Source organism: Oryx dammah, unplaced genomic scaffold, assembly GCF_014754425.2.
Source record: "Oryx dammah isolate SB20612 unplaced genomic scaffold, SCBI_Odam_1.1 HiC_scaffold_16, whole genome shotgun sequence".
Lineage (NCBI taxonomy): Eukaryota > Metazoa > Chordata > Mammalia > Artiodactyla > Bovidae > Oryx > Oryx dammah.
Window position 1 is genome coordinate 44,966,717 of NW_024070200.1, and position 19,333 is coordinate 44,986,049.

General features: G+C 43.3%; 1 protein-coding gene across 1 annotated transcript in view; it reads left to right on the forward strand.

The window, feature by feature from the left end:
• Positions 1–19,333, forward strand: part of LOC120875344 (ADAMTS-like protein 3) — a 70,107-nt gene that overhangs the window by 42,825 nt on the left and 7,949 nt on the right. The window contains exons 6-7 of the mRNA XM_040257111.1: positions 2,151–2,278; positions 4,675–4,803. Of these exons, the coding sequence (XP_040113045.1) occupies positions 2,151–2,278; positions 4,675–4,803 (257 nt within the window). The remainder of the gene's footprint in view (positions 1–2,150; positions 2,279–4,674; positions 4,804–19,333) is intronic.

Genomic DNA, 19,333 nt, shown 5'->3' on the forward strand with positions numbered 1-19,333 from the left:
TCCTGAGAAACCTGTATGAGGGTCAAGAAGCAACAGTTAAAACCCTGTATGGAACAACTGATTGGTTCAGGATCAAGAAAGGAGTATGACAGCACTGTCTGCTGTCACCCTGTTTGTTTAACCTATACACCAATCACATCATGAGAAATGCTGGGCTGGATCAGTTACAAGCCAGAAGGTGGGAGAAACAGCAACAGTCCCAGGTATGAGGATGATACCACTCTAATGGCAGAAAGTGAAGAGGAACTAAAGAGCCTCTTGATGAGGGTGAAGGAGAAGAGTGAAAGAGCCAGCTTTAGACTAGATAGTAAAAAAACTAAAATCATGGCTTCTGGCCCCATTACTGCATGGCAAATAGAAAGGAAAAGGTGGAAGTAGTGACAGATTTCCTCTTCTTGGGCTCCAAAATCACTGCAGACAGTGACTGCAGCCATGAAATCAGAAGACGATTGCTTTTTGGCAGGAAAGTGATGACAAACCTAGACAGTGTGTTGAAAAGCAGAGACATTATTACTCTGCTGACAAAGGTCTGTATAGTCAAGGCTTTGGTCTTCCTTGTGGTCACGTATGGTTGTGAAAGCTGGACTGTAAAGAAGGCAGAAGTAAAGAAGGCAGAACACCAAAGAATTTATGCCTTTGAACTGTGGTGCTGGAGAAGACTTCTGAAAGTCCCTTGAATAGCAAAGAGATCAAACCAGTCAATCTTAAGGGATATTAACCTGAATATTCACTGGAAGGACTGATGCTGGAAAAGATGGAGGGCAGAAGGAGAAGAGGGCATTAGAGGATGAGATGGCTGGATGGGATCACCAATGCACTTGGGCAATCTCTGGGAAATGGTGAGGGACAGGGAGGCCTGGCGTGCTGCAGTCCATGGGGTCGCAAAGAGTTGGACATGACTGGGCACTGAACAATAACAACAACAGAACAGTCCATATTGCTAAGATCTGTAAAGTGGAAAGAAGGCAGGTAAAAAAATAGTATATGGACTGCTGATCCAGATAATCTATTAGCAACTTCAAATCAATAAGAAAAAATTAAAGTGAAACAAGTATTCTTTCCCATCCCCTGAATCAGTATCTCCCCTGTGAGGATACTCTTGACCAGCTCTGATTTTCTAAGTGGTATTTACATGCAGGTGTTTGTGAATATCAATAATTGGGAAACCATAAGAGGTTCACACAGTGTAGTCCTGATTCTTAACAGCATGCTCAAAACCCAATATAATGCAGCAGTAGCTTTGTTACTTCCACTGAGCTTTTCATACCATGAGAAAATAACCATTGCCAGGGAGCAGTAACTAAAGGTCCACTCACTTCCAGCGTGAAAATCTGAACTGAAAAATTCACATCTGTAGTCTGTTAGAAAGGCTCAGGGCAGAAAATGAGGGCTTAACCTCCAGCAAACTAACACTTACTAGTTTGTCTTCTTTTAAACGTGGTAAATTAAGCATTGAGTCCATCCGGAAGAGTCTGTTCTCATGCAGAGTGAGATAGGAAGTCTGGATCTCTGAGCACAGTTCCCCGCTACCATCTCAATGAGTTTCAGCCAAGAAGAGTGACTTTTCCACACTCCAGTTTATATGTTGCTGTTTAGTTGCTAAGTTGTATCTGACTCTGTGCGACCCCATAGACTGTAGCTTGCCACGTTCGTCTATCTGTGAGGTTTCTCAGGCAAGAATACTGGAGTGGGTTGCCATGCCCTCCTCCAGCTCCAGTCTACACGCTGCTGCTGCTAAGTCACTTCAGTTGTGTCCGACTCTGTGCGACCCCATAGACAGCAGCCCACCAGGCTCCCCTGTCCCTGGGATTCTCCAGGCAAGAACACTGGAGTGGGTTGCCATTTCCTTCTCCAATGCATGAAAGTGAAAAGTGAAAGTGAAGTTGCTCAGTCACGTCTGACTCTTCGCGACCCCATGGACTGCACCCCACCAGGCTCCTCTGTCCATGGGATTTTCCAGGCAAGAGTACTGGAGTGGGGTGCCATTGCCCTCTCCCATAGTGGTCTGCTTATAGGCAGGAAGCTCGACAAGATTATCTTCTGGATCCTTGCCAGCCTAAAGTCAATGTCTTCATTCTCTGTGGGTCGCTGTGGTTCTCAAGTAGTTCAATGTGTCACATGAACACATCCTGTTTCTAACTGTTCTACAGAGTCATTTTGGATGGAATGGGGAAAATGCAGATTCGGAAACCTACAAAGAAAGACCAAGGAATATATGGATGTGCTGTAGCTAATCATCTCGGTTCAGATGTGGAAAGTTCTTCTGTGCTATATGCAGGTAATGCCCGTTATGCAGCCTGGAGTGTTTGGGTGTGGTCTGGCTTTTTAACATTAAACTCTGGAGCAGCAGTTTCCATGCTTCACACAGCAGAATCACTGGGGAAGGAAATGTTAAAACACAGATCTCCAGACCCCATTCCCAGGGGTTCTGACACAGCAGGCTTGGAGTAGAGTCTGAGTATGTGCACTTTTTTTGGCCTTGAGGCATGTAGAATCTTTGATCCCAACCTGGGATCAAACCCATGACCCCTGCACTGGAAGCAAGGAGTCTTAACCACTGGAACACCAGGGAAGTTCCAGAATGTGCCTTTTTAACATGTTCCCAGGTTATGCCGACACTGCTGGCCTAAGGACCACGCTTTGAAAACAGCTGCTCTAGAGTTCACTTTCCAAGAATTGGAAATTAACAAGATGGGGTTTAATTGGTGGTGTTAATAGTGCTGACATTTCGTTTTTAAAATGCCACCATCCAACAAAAGAGATAATTATCCTTTAAAGGTTGATGTATACCTCCCAATGGCACTCCTCTGCCCAATCCTTAAAAACACTTTCAGGAAATTGTCATTGTAAATTAGTGTAAATTGTCCCAGGAGGTAGACAAACTCATTTTAATACTAAAGTGTGCTTTTTGATGAAGGAACATTTTTAGCTGGCACAGTTGTAAGCAATGCTTCCTTGTGGCAGGCTCATGTTCTGGGATCAAATATCAAATAAGAAAGTTACCCTCCAACTCTCTGCTCTGTGGTTTGGTATCTATGGCTCAAATAATTAAGATAAGATAAGGAGAAAGACAATTATCTGGGATTGGAATCCAGCATTTAGACAGCCACGCATTGATGTAGGCAGTCCATCACATCTATAACCTGAGGAGGTGGGACCAATTGATTTTCAAAGCTCCTTGGATCTGCATGGCTTGGTTACCCATCCCTCTCCTGGCTGCATTCCCATGGTAGGGCCTTCACACCTTGATTCCTGTGCCTTGATCCTCCTGGATGATTCTCCTCTGTGAACATCTGCGCCTTTCCAGAAAACCTCAGTTTTGAGGTTCTGGATTGTTGGGAGGAACAGAAGTCTCTCTTGCAGCTCCCAAGTTCCCTTGTAAGTCCATCCCAGGATAGCCCGGATTCGTGGGAGAGCTGGTGCAAGGTCCGTAAGGGCCAGAGGACACATGACAACAACAGTCCTTTCTCAGCCCCAAAGTCCCGTATTTTCAACTCCCAGCATACCGTTTCAGGGCCCCAGGCACTCCAGGAACAGATGGAACATTTGGTCACCTGAACATGATCATTCCCAAATTCTCTTCTGCAGAAGACATGGTTACCAAACAGCTAAATGTTGTTACTCTTTGACTTGCTATGCATTAGTGATTTTTTAAAAAGTAAAGAAATATGTGAGAACTTCCCTGGTGGCCCATCGGTTAAGAATCTGCCTTCCAATGCAGGGGATGTGGGTTGAATCCCTGGTTGGGGAACCAAGATCTCATGGCAGTAGCTCTGGTAGAGAAATGTGGCCTTCCCTGACCCACACATGCTCCTGAGAGACCCCTGGGCAACCAACACCTTTCTCTACCTCATCACCCATCACCCTGTAATTGGTAGCCCCTACATACTCCTGAGAGACCCCCGGGCAACTAGCACCTTTCTCTACCTCATCACCCATCACCTTGTAATGGTAGTGGTGTCTCCCACCAGTCTCTCAATTGATTGAGGACAAGAATGTTTGTGTTCCAACTTGGTATTTCCATTGTCCAGCCCAGGCACAGAGTATATTTCCTGAATGACTTCATAAATGAATCTGGTAAAAGTAGATGGTTCTTAAAATCCAAGAAAGTAAAAGTCTGTGAATGAGTTCCTGATTCTTTATGACCTTGTTTTTATTACTTTTTTCCATGCAAGTTTTGTGCAGGTTTCATTCACATTTTCCCTCCAGAAAGAGAGTCAGATGGTCCCAGGACCTGGTGTGTTTTGGTCCTGCCTTTACTCATCCAAGGATGCACTGTAGAGATGTCACTCCTGCCCTGCCATGCCTTTCTCTGAATGAATTTCTGACTTCCTTCTTTTTCAAATGATCAAAGAGGATTTTATCCTCTAATTTATCCCCTAATTTTATCCTTTAATTTACCTCCAGTTTTGGTTATAAAGCCAAAATATCCTCACATGGTGGTTGCAATGCCTCTTTGTAGATATCTCTTTGTAGATATTTCATCTGTGCATCCGTCCATTGAGCACCTCCAGCCTGTGAGTGTGCAAGTCCCCATGGGGCACCACGGGGGATGTGGACCGAGCCAGGAGTCTGCACCTGCTCTCCAGGAGCTTGGCAGAGCTTACCAAGTGCAGTGCGGTCACTCAGAGCAAAAGCCTGAATCTAACAGTTTTCTGCTCCCTTTGAATTAAGAGGCTCCTGTCATCTTGTCTGTTGGAAGAAACATCACCAGACCAGAGCATGGCCATCTCTCCGTTGTGATTGGTGGCTTCGTGGAGGCACCCCTGCAAGCAAATGTGACCATACAGTGTCCTGTAAAAGGTGAGTGTGGCCATTTCTAGTGGGAGGGCACAGGCCAGCCCAGGGTGGCCAGGAGGCACCAGCTAGCATTTTGGTAGCTGAGACAGTCCTGTGGGCTTAAAAATCTGATTTTTCAGCACCCAGACAGAAGATCTGTCTCGCAAGAGTGAGCGTACACCAGCTCACAAGGCTCGTATGTAAAATAGAGTACACTTTACTCATTCTCAGTGAGGGCTAGGAGGACATGAACACGACTTCCCTGTAGCCAGCGTGTTCATACTGGCCAGACCACAGCTCTCTGTCCCTGTGGCAGGTCTGCACAAAAGGCCAATGTCTAGCAGGTGATTTCCTAGAGAGTACAGAGTCAGAGCGAGGAGCTGTGTGGGAAATCATTAGCTGTGTCCTCCAGCTTGACCAGGGCTGTGCTGGAGAAGGCCACGTCAGCAAGGGGGAGTATCAGGGTCCTCTGGCCTAGTCAGTCTGTCCTGGACTGTCCTTGGCTGAGCGTCATCATTCTATGCCTTGGTGGCTCTTTCTGTTCTGTTTGCAACAGCCAATAAACCTTCTTTCTAACTGATTTATCTTTTCTTTAGGAGAAACTACATTTTCATCCAATCTCATCTTAATCTAGGGCCATTCTATCTCTTTTGTTTTGTTTTTAATATAAATTTATTTATTTTAATTGGAGGTTAATTACTTTACAATATTGTATTGGTTTTGCCATACATCAACATGAATCTGCCACAGGAATATACGTGTTCCCCATCCTGAACCCCCCTCCCTCCTCCCTCCCCATACCATCCCTCTGGGTTGTCCCAGTGCACCAGTCCCAAGAATCCAGTATCGTGCATCAAACCTGGACTGGTAATTTGTTTCATATATGATATTATACATGTTTCAATGCCATTCTCCCAAATCATCCCACCCTCTCCGTCTCCCACAGAGTCCAAAAGACTGTTCTATACATCTGTGTCTCTTTTGCTGTCTCACATACAGGGTTATTGTTACCATCTTTCTAAATTCCATATATATGCGTTAGTATACTGTACTGGTGTTTTTCTTTCTGGCTTACTTAACTCTGTATAATCGGCTCCAGTTTCATCCATCTCATCAGAACTGATTCAAATGTATTCTTTTTAATGGCTGAGTAATACTCCATTGTGTATATGTACCACAGCTTTCTTATCCATTCATCTGCTGATGGACATCTAGGTTGTTTCCATGTCCTGGCTATTATAAACAGTGCTGCAATGAACACTGGGGTACACATGTCTCTTTCAATTCTGGTTTCTTTGGTGTGTATGCCCAGCAGTGGGATTGCTGGGTCATAAGGCAGTTCTCTTTCCAGTTGTTTAAGGAATCTCCACACTGTTCTCCATAGTGGCTGTACTAGTTTGCATTCCCACCAACAGTGTAGGAGGGTTCCCTTTTCTCCACACCCTCTCCAGCATTTATTGTTTGTAGACTTTTGGATCATAGCCATTCTGACTGGTGTGAAATGGTACCTCATTGTGGTTTTTATTTGCATTTCTCTGATAATGAGTGATGTTGAGCATATTTTACTGTGTTTATTGGCCATCTGTATGTCTTCTTTGGAAAAATGTCTATTTAGTTCTTTGGCCCATTTTTTGATTGGGTCGTTTATTTTTCTGGAATTGAGCTGCAGGAGTTGCTTGTATATTTTTTAGATTAGTTGTTTGTCAGTTGTTTCATTTGCTATATTTTCTCCCATTCTGAAGGCTGTCTTTTCACCTTGCTTATAGTTTCCTTTGTTGTGCAGAAGCTTTTAAGTTTAATCAGGTCCCATTTGTTTATTTTTGCTTTTATTTCCAATATTCTAGGAGGTGGGTCATAGAGGATCCTGCTGCGATTTATGTCAGAGAGTGTTTTGCCTATGTTCTCCTCTAGGAGTTTTATAGTTTCTGGTCTTACATTTGGATCTTTAATCCATTTTGAGTTTATTTTTGTGTATGGTGTTAGAAAGTGTTCTAGTTTCATTCTTTTACAAGTGGTTGACCATTTTTCCCAGCACCACTTGTTAAAGAGATTGTCTTTAATCCATTGTATATTCTTGCCTCCTTTGTCAAAGATAAGGTGTCCATAGGTGCGTGAATTTATCTCTGGGCTTTCTATTTTGTTCCATTGATCTGTATTTCTGTCTTTGTGCCAGTACCATACTGTCTTGATGACTGTGGCTTTGTAGTAGAGCCTGAAGTCAGGCAGGTTGATTCCTCCAGTTCCATTCTTCTTTGTCAAGATTGCTTTGGCTATTCGAGGTTTATTGCATTTCCATACAAATTGTGAAATTATTTGTTCTAGCTCTATGAAAAATACCATTGGTAGCTTGATAGGGATTGCATTGAATCTATAGATTGCTTTGGGTAGTATACTCATTTTCACTATATTGATTCTGCCAATCCATGAATATGGTATATTTCTCCATCTATTAGTGTCCTCTTTGATTTCCTTCACCAGTGTTTTATAGTTTTCCATATATAGGTCTTTAGTTTCTTTAGGTAGATATATTCCTAAATATTTTATTCTTTTCATTACAATGGTGAATGGAATTGTTTCCTTAATTTCTCTGTCTATTTTCTCATTATTAGTGTATAGGAATGCAAGGGATTTTTGTGTGTTGATATTATATCCTGCAACTTTACTATATTCATTGATTAGCTCTAGTAATTTTCTTGTGGAGTCTTTAGGGTTTTCTATGTAGAGGATCATGTCATCTGCAGACAGTGAGAGTTTTACTTCTTCTTTTCCAATTTGGATTCCTGTTATTTCTTTTTCTGCTCTGATTGCTGTGGCCAAAACTTCCAAAACTATGTTGAATAGTAGTGGTGAAAGTGGGCACCCTTGTCTTGTTCCTGACTTTAGGGGAAATGCTTTCAATTTTTCACCATTGAGGATAATGTTTGCTATGGGTTTGTCATATATAGCTTATTATGTTGAGGTATGTTCCTTCTATTCCTGCTTTCTGGAGAGTTTTTATCATAAATGGATGTTGAATTTTGTCAAAGGCTTTCTCTGCATCTATTGAGATAATCATATGGCTTTTATTTTTCAATTTGTTATGTGGTGAATTACATTGATTGATTTGCAGATATTGAAGAATCCTTGCATCCCTGGGATAAAACCCACTTGTTCATGGTGTATGATCTTTTTAATGTGTTGTTGGATTCTGTTTGTTAGAATTTTGTTAAGGATTTTTGCATCTATGTTCATCAGTGATATTGGCCTGTAGTTTTCTTTTTTTGTGGCATCTTTGTCACGTTTTGGTATTAGGGTGATCGTAGCCTCATAGAATGAGTTTGGAAGTTTACCTTCCTCATTCTGTCTCTTTAAACCACAGATTCTTAAGACTTAACCTGAGTCCGTGCATCCCCAAACTGAGATCACTATCATAAACTCCTCAAAATGAAGATCTACGGTTTTAAGATGACCTTGCATATGCCTATTATTGACTGTGCATTGATTAAATTCTCTAGAGAGAACTGTATTTGCCTGGTTTCCACATTCTTTTGGGATACCTGTAGTTGCAGCCACTTAAGAGAAATCTTGCCAAGGCCAGAGAGCCCAGGGTAACCCGAGGAGCCCTTACTGCTGGTCCAGGTACCACAGAAAAGGTGCATGTGATGGCAGGATTCTAGAGCACACCCTTGCAGCTCTGAGGCTCTGCCTCCCTGTGATGGTCACTTACCTGTCATGTTTCTGGAACTGCACCTCCAGCTTCACCAAGAGTGGAAATTTGCTCACCCCTGAGGTATTATTTTTCACCCCTTGTAAGTCCCTGCAGTGTTTGAAGTCCCTACCCAGACTTTTGAAAAATCCCTCCAGCCTCCCAACTGACTCCACCCGCAAATATGTGAGTTTTCTGGCAAAACACACCCACCATTATAGAAGGGCCAGCATTCTCTGGCTGCAGCAAGGAGAAAAGCAGAATGGAACTATGCAGTTTGCCAAGCCACAAATGTCTAGAATTTCTATGGCCCTACACCTGCAGAGGATTCTGCAAAATAGATCTGACTTCTATTAAGAGAAACCTCAACTTTTAACATTATTTCTAAACTTCTTATTTCCCTGTAATAGTTCACAATTAGGCTTGGAGCGTGGGGAGGGACGGGGGTTGGTGGGGGATGAACCTTTGGAAGGAGTGGGATGTGTTATTTGCGGTCATAGGTCAGGGACTGGATTCAGCGGAAACTGTCTTCGGGAGGGAAGCCTGCAGCTAACACCATTAAACTTGTCACGGTTTACTCTCCCGCCAGGCCCCAGCAGTGTGTGGGCCGTCTCTGACCACTCCAGACTCCTGCAGCCTCTTGGACCCTGTACAGTTCTCACTCCCTCTGGGCCTCTTCTGCCTCCTCCCTCCCACCTCCCCCGCCCCCGCCCCCACCCCACTTTCAGCTCTTCCTAGGAAGGGGCCCATTTGGTCTCTCTTTACCTGGCAGCCACCCCTATAGACCAGACCCCAGGAACTCATCAGGAGTCCTTTCCTTTTCAAAATAAACACCTCATTTTGAGTTGTGTGCCATTTTAAATAAGCCTGAAGTTAACTTACTGTGTTTTCTTATGGGCAGAAGCCATAACTAACGTAGTTGTTCATGGAGATTCATCTTTTTAGATATAGATGGTGACCCTAGTGTATGATGACAGGTGAGTCACGTGTCTGTCCTACTCACCTCTCTAAAATGGGAAATAGACTGTATTGGTGGAAGAAGGGACCTTGGCTATTATCTAATTCAGTCTCTGATTTGATAGATGAGGGCATCATAACATTGACAAAGTGGAATACTGCTTTCTGAAATTACCTTTTCTTTCATGTTGCAAATTGTGATTAGACCATCAATCTGTGGTATGTATACATTTTTATTTTTCAGTTGCCCTTAAAATGTTTATACTAATTAGAGTGGGTTTATCTAGTCATAACTTTTGGACAGATTTATTGGTTCTTTCTTATAGTTTATGTTTTATTTAACCCATGTGGTATAGATATCAATAGTGATTCTCACTAGTCACACTTGCATGATTTTCTAATAAATGATAGTAAATAATAGGACCTGAGAATCTGTATTTCTAAGGTTAAAAGCTGTAAGTTGCAAGTGTCATTTGTCTTATTTTTATTTTTTAAATTGATTTTATTGGGGGGTAGTTGCTTTACAGTGTTATGTTAGTTTCTACTGACAGCAAAGTGAATCAGTATACATATGTATATTTTCCCCTCTTTTTTTGAATTTCCTTCCCGTTTAGGTCACCACAGAGCACTGAGTGGGGTTCCCTGAGCTATATAGTAGGTTTTCATTAGTTAGCTATGTCATATAGAGTGAAGTAAGTCAGAAAGAGAAAAACAAGTGTTATATATTATTGCATATAAGTGGAATCTAGAAAAATTGTATCAATTATCTTATTTGCTAAACAGAAATAGAGACACAGACATAGAGAACAAATGTATGGACACCAAGTAGGGAAGGGGAGGTGGGATGAATTGGGAGATTGTGATTGTTTTATTCTTTAAAGAAAGAAAAAGAAAGTTTCCTGTAAAAATGAGGGAGGTGGGAGTTTAAACTGCACCCTCTCTGCCACCTTCTGGTAAGAAAGGGAAGCTCATCTGAGGACAATGGCCAATAAATATCAATAGCTACATATTTTTTCATCTGTTAATGCTTAGTAAGAACATTATTTATCCTATAATTTTCTGTGATGTCTGTGTTGGGTTGCTTGTTATTCTTATCCCTTAAATTCATTAGCAGTGCGGCTGATCTGAGCCTCTGCTCTAAACTGTTCTCGTGTGTTGGGCTCCTCTTCAGTCTCTAAGAAACTCTATTGGTCCACAGATTTGGAATGGGGTTAAGCTAGGAAGATGCTTTGGAAAACAGTTTGGCAGTTTCCCCAAAAGTTAAGCATATGACCCAACACTTCCACTCCTAAGTATATACCCAAGACAAATGAAAACACATGTTCACACAAAAACTCATACCCAAATGCTCATAGCAACTTTCTTTTTAATAGCCAAACAGTCGAAGCAACTTAAGTATCCATCAACTAATGAATAGGTAATCAAAATGTAGTATATCCATACAATGAGATTTTATTTGGTTATAAAAAGGAATGAAATATTGACACGTGGTTAGACATGGATGAATCTTTAAAAATCAGGGTTAAGTGAAAGAAGCCAAACATGAAAGATCACGTATTATATGATTACATTTCCATGAAATGTCTACAGTGGGCAAGTCCTTAGAGACAGACTGGAGTTTGCCAGTGGCCAAAAGGAGAGGAAAATGCAAGAGAGTGGAGAGTAATGACTAATAGGCATGGGTATCTCTTTGGGGGTGGTGAAAATGTTCTGAAATGATATAGGATTGGTGGTTTCACAACTTTATGAATACTAAGAAAACACTGAATTGTAGACTTTGAGAGGGTGAATTTTATAGTGTTTCAGTTATATCTTATTAAAATCATAATCATAATACTCACAATATAATAACATGTAAAGGTTTAAAACCCAAGGCACAATCATATGTTTTATTTGTGAGCATATGAGCATATGGCAAAAATATACGAACTTTCATGGGAAGGACATGTATGTACCAACATCAGGATTGTTGGTACTGCTAAAAGAGAAAAGAAGGGAAAAGGTTGGGGAACGAAATAGCTGTAATGCTTTGTTGTTTAAAGAAAAACTAACAAGGCAAACTGCCTTCTAAAAAATATAAACTTTAGCGTGGTATAGATTTAAGCCCTACATCCCTGTCATTTTTCAGCTCCCTACTGATAGGAGGGGTTGTGGGAGATGAGTGGGTTCAGTTCAGTTCAGTCGCTCGGTCGTGTCTGACCCTTTGCGACCCCATGAACTGCAGCACGCCAGGCCTCCCTGTTCATCACCAACTCCTGGAGTCCACCCAGACCCATGTCCATTGAGTCGATGATGCCATCCAACCATCTCATCATCTGTCGTCCCCTTCTCCTCCTGCCCTCGACCTTTCCCAGCATCAGGATCTTTTCAAATGATAAGTGGGTTGAAGGTACAAAATTGAGTGCACACAGCACGTGTACAACAGATGGTAGAAGCAGGGTTCTAACCAGGTAACATCAGGGGGCTGGGTACTCCGTGAATTGAGCAAAGAGAAGGAAAGCCTTTCATATATAAGAGATGGAGATCCATTTCAGAAGAAATAGATTATATAGTTTTAAAGGTACTCTCTTAATTGGGGGTGAATGCTGTGAAATATACTTAGAGTTTTGTTGATGTGTAACTGAATTATTAGCTTTCTTTACTGGCTTTAATAATTCCAGAGGAGGATTTTGAGAACAGTTTTTGCTGTACAGCAAGATGATGTGCTTGAATTCCTGAGCACAGCCTCATCTCTCTGACAATTATTTTTCCCCATCAAGTGTTGGTTTATACTGTATGGTGTGGAACTCAATGGTGGTGATTTAACATCTTTAGGTCACAAATCCCTTTGGCTGCCCCCCTGCTCCCCACCCCCAACACACACAAAAAAGACTCTCTTTCCAGAAAAATACACTTACCCACAACATTTTGTATATAACTTTCAGAATACGTAGCCCTTAACCTAACCCTAACTTGAGTCCCTAACATGTGTCAGCTTGAATAAGCTGTGAGGTGGATATCATTGCTATCTTTGTATTGCTAATGAGTAAACATGCTCAGATGCGTGAGCTGAGATTTAGTCCCAAGTCTGTGTGACTCTTGAGGAACTGGAGGGAGGATGAGGCTCTGGGCTTGAGGCAGCAGAATGGAGACCCAGGTGGTCTAACCAGAGAGGAGAGTGTCAAGGCTGAGGTCTGAGGCAGGCCTGAGGCGGCGCCGCAGCTTGTGGACAAGGTGTCAGGGCCTCAGGAATGGGCAAAACCAGGGCCCAACCTCACTAGAGGACCGCCTGGTGTGGGAGGGCAAGGTTCCAGGCAGAGTCCACCAAGAGGCTGGCCTGCAGGGTGCCAGCCAGCACTAGGCCAGAGGTCTGACCAGGTCTGCCCATCCTGTCCCCAGGAGGACGGAGGTCCCCCCTTGTCTGCAGTAGGAGGAAAGGAACATGGCAAGCCGGTCTGGTAATGACTCCCCACTGCCTCACCTAAGGCTGATACACTTGGGTTATTTGTTTATTGGATGAAAAAGGTCACTTTAAACCAATTATCTATTCTTTGAGGATCTGCTAAAGCTCTATCCTGAATGCTCCTTGAAACATGATTTTCTTCTCATCTTTGATCTATCTCAGTTCCCCATTTGGAGGAAACATGAGTCTCTATATGATCAAGAAGTAGAAAGAAATGCTGGAGGACTGCTTGGTGGTCCAGTGGCTAAGACCCTGTGTTCCCAAGGCAGGGAGGCCAGGTTCAAGCCCTGGTCAGAGAACCAGATCCCACAGGCCACAACTAAGGGTTCCCATGTGACTAAAGATCCCATGTGCTGCAGCAGAGACTAGTGCAGCCAAAAAAAAAAAAAAAAAAAAGAAATTCTGGAATACAGTATTAAGAGCTAGATGTGCAGAATGAAAAACAGAAAGGGCTGTTCAAGCACCTGGCAAATTTCATTCTTATTGCAAAAGAGCTGTGTGCTTGGGCTTCTGTATCTGCAGAGTCCTGCCATCTCTTGAAGCATTCAGACTGAAGCTCTTGTGGGCCAGTCCTGTCATCAGCAACATTGCTTTCATCCCCAGATTTCTACACCTGCTCTTGTCTTCGGTCCCACCAATATGTGTCTGTCCTGAAAACTTCAGACACCCAGCCCCATGGTAACCTTCAGCCCTTTACATGGTGAAAACAGCTGACCCACAGGCCTTTGAGCTTGTCATTTCACATTGTACCTGTTTATTCTCTGCCCTGCAAATAACTACCTACCTCTCTTCTATGTACCATCAACAGACCAGTGGATAAACCAACTCTCTCCCCCAACATAACAGTGTAACTAAAAGACTGCCACATTTTTTCAGTTTTGTGAATTGGACTTCCTCATATTAAAAAAAAATTTTTTTTTAAGAATTGGTTCTGCTACTGTTTGCAAACCCTTGATTGGAATACTAGAATAGGGCTTACAACCTGTGGCAGGTTCTTGCTCCCAAACTAGTGTATAACCTCTCCGCAGTGATATCTTATATCAGATTTACCACAGCTTTCCCCCATGGTTTTTGCATTAGCACAGTTCTGATATGAAGACTCACTTCAGTTCAGTTCAGTCACTCAGTCATGTCTGACTCTTTGCAACTCCATGAATCTCAGCACACCAGGCCTCCCTGTGCATCACCAACTCCCGAAGTTTACTCAAACTCATGTCCATCGAGTTGGTGATGTCATCCAGCCATCTCATCTTCTGTTGTCCCCTTCTCCTCCTGCCCCCAATCCCTCCCAGCATCAGAATCTTTTCCAATGAGTCAGTTCTTCGCATGAGGTGGCCAAAGTATTGGCGTTTCAGCTTCAGCATCATTCCTTCCAAAGAATACCCAGGACTGATCTCCTTTAGAACGGACTGGTTGGATCTCCTTGCAGTCCAAGGGACTCTCAAGAGTGTTCTCCAGCACCACAGTTCAAAAGCGTCAGTTCTTCAGCGCTCAGCTTTCTTCAAAATCCAACTCTCACATCCATACATGACCACTGGAAAAACCATAGCCTTGACTAGACAAATGTTTGTTGGCAAAGTAATGTCTCTGCTTTTGAATATGCTATCTGGGTTGGTCATAACTTTCCTTCCAAAGAGTAAGCGTCTTTTAATTTCATGCCTTCAATCACCATCTGCAGTGATTTTGGAGCCCCCCAAAATAAAGTCTGACACTGTTTCCACTGTTTCCCCATCTATTTCCCATGAAGTGATGGGACTGGATGCCATGATCTTCATTTTCTGAATGTTGAGCTTTAAGCCAACTTTTTCACTCTCCTCTTTCACTTTCATCAAGAGACTTTTCAGTTCCTTTTCACTTTCTGCCATAAGGGTGGTGTTATCTGCGTATCTCAGGTTATTGATATTTCTCCCAGCAATCTTGATTCCAGCTTGTGCTTCTTCCTGCCCAGTGTTTCTCATGATGTACTCTGCATATAAGTTAAATAAGCAGGGTGACAATATACAGCCTTGATGTATTCCTTTTCCTATTTGGAACCAGTCTGTTGTTCCATGTCCAGCTCTAACTATTGCTTCCTGACCTGCATATAGGTTTCTCAAGAGGCAGGACAGATGGTCTGGTATTCCCATCTTTTTCAGAATTTTCCACAGTTTCTTGTGATCCACACAGTCAAAGGCTTTGGCATAGTCAATAAAGCAGAAATAGATGTTTTTCTGGAACTCTCTTGCTTTTTAGATCTAAGACTCCCTAGATGGAGGTGACTCAGCCCTGACGGAACTTGCTGGACTGCATGCTCATCTTGGAGGCAGAGGCTTGGTTCCTCCTCCCTGCTTTCCAACATCAGGTCTCCTCTTGGTGATCATCTGAAGCTGGAGTTCTAATGTAACAAGTGGCTTCACTCCCACGGGTCTCTGAGTGGTGCCCAGGCTTGCCCTGCATTCTCCTGGCTCCTCAGAATGTAGTGGGAGTGGAAGCCTGGGTGTCTGGTGCAGAGCTCCCCAGACCTGTCTGAGATCTGCCAGGGAGTAGTGAGGGAGCTTTTCTTTAAAGGCAGTAAGAGGGGCTAACCTGGTGGCCCAGTGATTAAGACTTGATGCTGCCAATGCAGGGAGTTCAATCCCTGGTTGGGAAACGAAGGTCTCATATGCCACGTGGTGGGGCCAAAAGATAAAACATGTAGGCAGTAAGAGCCAAGGCCTCAAACCAATCATACCTACTTACCTGTGAAGAAGGCCCTACTTGCTGTCTGCCCCATGCGTCTCGACTTCAGCTCTTTGATGCTGAGAGACCCCCGGATGTGGATGGAGAGCTCCAGATGGCTATGGAGGCTGGAGGCATCTCTCATGTAAGACACACAGAACCATCAGAAGCCCTCGAATGACTCATTTGTCCACATTCACTCCTTGGCTCTAACTGTGCTTTCCTGGTAAGAGAGAGGGGTACACAGGACCCACACTGGGTTGGGGCTGAAGGAGAGGAAATTTCACTGGAATTCAACCTCCAGAAATTTTAAAAAGCATGAGGGCTTCTTGGTTCAGGCTGGAAAAAAAGGCATTCAGACACTACTGATGGAAGAAAAACTGTCATTGTGGAGAGAACACCCCACATTCTGGTATGATAACAAGCCAAATACAATTTCAACATCTCTAGTAACATCCCAATTTAAGAGCCCCTTTAATTTTTCTTATTTTTCATTCATTTATTTCCCATAGTTCTGTATTTGATAATTCAGTACCCATGTGCTTATTTTCATGATTGGCAAGTAATATACAGAAGTCATTTTATTATCATAAATAGTGTCAGTTTGAGGCTTTCCTAATGGTTCAGACAGTAAAGAATCTTTGTGCAATGCAGGGGACCTGGGTTTGATCCCTGGGTCTGGAAGATCCCCTGGAGGAGGGAATGGCTACCCACGCCAGTATTCTTTCCTGGAGAATCCCACGGACAGAGGAGCCTGATGGGCTACAGCCCATGGGGTCGCAAAAAGTCAGATGTGACTGAGCAACTGACAGATACAATGTCAGTTCAGGCCTGGATGTCACCTCCCACCCCATGCCCCTTTGCCCTGAGAGAGTTTTATTTAATTTCTCTGCCATATGGCCTGAGAATGGGGTTTTTTAAGGCTCCCAAGACTATTCTGATGTGCAGCCAAGGTTAAGAACCAGTGCTTTAGCCAGTAAATGGGGCCAAAGAGTCTTCTGGAACTTACCTCAAATGTTCTCAAAATGAGAGCCTCTCCCCCAGGGAACAGTGGGGAACAAGGAGTGAACCGGAGGCTGGGGTTAAAGGGCAGGGTAGGATCCATGCTCTGGGCTTGTTCTGGAGGTGGAATCAGGCATGTCAACACGTTCAGAGTTCTGCAAAGAAGAACTCAGCTTCAGGGTCAGAGAGGGTCATGAAGAGCAGCCTTAAGAGAGAGCTTTAAGAATTAGTAGAAATTTTCCAAGTGATAAGAGGGAGAGAAGACACACAGAAAATCTTAGCGTTACAGAGTTAGATGGAACAATGAGGTTCTCAGGGCTGGAGAAGGTGCTGCTGTGAGCAGCGGTACCTGCACGTTGAAGGGCTTTTGTCTTTTCTCCTCCAAGAAGAGTCAAAGCTATGGAGCTGGGGAAACTGAATCTTACTCCCCATCACTTCTAAGGAGAAGGGAACCACTTCACAGAGGAAGTGGAGCAGCTCAGAGACACAGGAGAAGAGTTGATGCCTTGAGGGAGGAGGAAAGGGAACCTTGGGGAGTCAACCAAGCCTTGAGGTTTCATCCCGGGAGTTCCACTGACACCACCCACATGAGGTTCTGTGGGATTTGGTGGGGGCAGGAGGAAGATCAACTTGTAGGTCATGGTACATGACTGCCAAACAAGCCGTACAATTAATGTAGGGACATAATCAAAGCTTTTTGTTTATGTCCCTTTTAAGGGACATAGCAAAGCTACTTGTTCATTTACGTCCCAGTGTTATACTGATGAATTACCAAAATTAGCGTATACCAGGAAGGGCCTCCGAATGTCCCAAGATTGTCCCTGTTTGAGCTGTTGAGGGATTCCCTGTGCTAGGGTCAGTGGTTTTCACCACTGGTTAACTCCAGTGTGTTATCACTATCCTTGATTTGCACCAGCTTTGACTTTGACTCATATTCTTCAGGGAACACTGGAGGGTTTTTGGTTTTAAGATAATAGATAGTATAACTCTCACAGGCCCTTTCCAGACTATAAATGGGACCCTGACAGACACTGTCCAGCAGTGAACTGAGATATGTCTGTCATGAACTATGAGGTATGACGTAGTGCTCACAAGATGTGACTGTCGGAGCTAAAGAGAACTGCTTGGTCTCATGCAGAGCAGGTGTTCAGGGCTGTTGAGAGGTCAGGGATGAGCACACTAGGAAGAGGACTTGCTGGCACCCTTCCTCTGTGGCAGAAAAAGATCATTTTTATTATTTATTTATTTGGCTGCATTGGCTCCAGTTGCAGCACCCAGGATCTTTCCTTGTGGCGCCTGGAGTGTCTGGCTGTGGCACCCAGGCTCCAGAGCAAGTGGGCTCAGTAGCTGTGGTGCTCGGACTTTGTTGCCTCGAGGCTTGTGGGATCTTAGTTCCCCAACCACGGACCAAACCCAAGTTCCCTGCATTGCAAGGTGGATTCTTAACCACCGGACCACCAGGGAAGTCCCAAGAATCACCTTTTCAAAACTTTTGAGGATATGACAGAAAGCAGCACAATGTTGTAAAGCAATTGTCTTCCAAAAATTTTTTTAAAAAAGAAAAAAAGCATCAAACTGGGGTGAAAAAATAAACACAATTTAAAAAAGAAACCTTTGAGGAAGGACTCTTGATGATGAAACTGGGGGTTGATCTGATGACCCAGGTTGTCTCTAAAGTCCTCAGATCAAATTACTTGGGAACCTGATTACACCAGTCTGTGGACATCATTTTACTAGAAAAGAGGAAGTACTTCCTCTATTTGAGAGAATTCTTTGAATAGTAAAAGCCATAGCCTTGTATGTGGAGGAAGTTCTGGATATGGCTTCCCAGGTGGCTCAGTGGTAAAGAATCCACCTGCCAATGCAGGAGACGCAGGTTTGACCCCTGCATCAGAAAGATCCCCTGGAGGAGGGCATGGCCACCCAGTCCGGTATTCCTGCCTGGGTCAGTATTCCTGCCTGGAGCATCCCATGGACAGAGGAGCCTGGTGGGCTACAGCCGATGGGGTCACAAGAGTCGGACATGACTGAGCGACTGAGCGCACACACACACTCTGGATATGGCATCACTGATGGATGGTCCTTTATAACCCAAAACCATAGTTATACTGCATTTACTGCCAAAAGAACAAAGGGTCTGCAACTAACTCAGAAGAAAAAAAAATGCTTTGCAGAAAGTCCTACACTGTGGAGACCCCACAGTGGAGAAGGGTGTCTACCCTTTGTGCTAGTAGCTTTGAGATATTCTGGTTGACAGTGAAAGTGTGGACTCTTGTTTATTTGTCTTCTTTATTAGTAATGACTCCGTTTGTGCTTTGCCTACACTGTATTTGATTCACCTCTAATCTTATAAACCAGCAGCGTCATTTCTTCACATCCCCTGGAGATCAGTAATGGTAGCTTAAACTTTCAATTTTCATATGTGGGAAAAAATACAGAATATTTTCTGAGTGTTGAGTAGCTGGAGGAAACAAACCAATGAACAAAACATACAAGTATAATGTATGTGATCCATTGACAGAAAAATCTAGCATTTTAGAGCAGTCTGAAGAGGCCAAAGGATTTTATAGTGTAGAATATTTCATGGGCCTTTCAAGGATGAAGGAAATGTGTTTTTAAACAGTGACTATTTTAAAGGCACCCCAGAGGTGCAGATGTTTTACAACACGTGTTTCACAGCCCCTCCAGATCTGAACTTTTCTCCCCCATAACATTTGCCTTCCAAAAATGATTTCAGCATTGTGGAAAGAGAACATTGAATATTTCAGAGC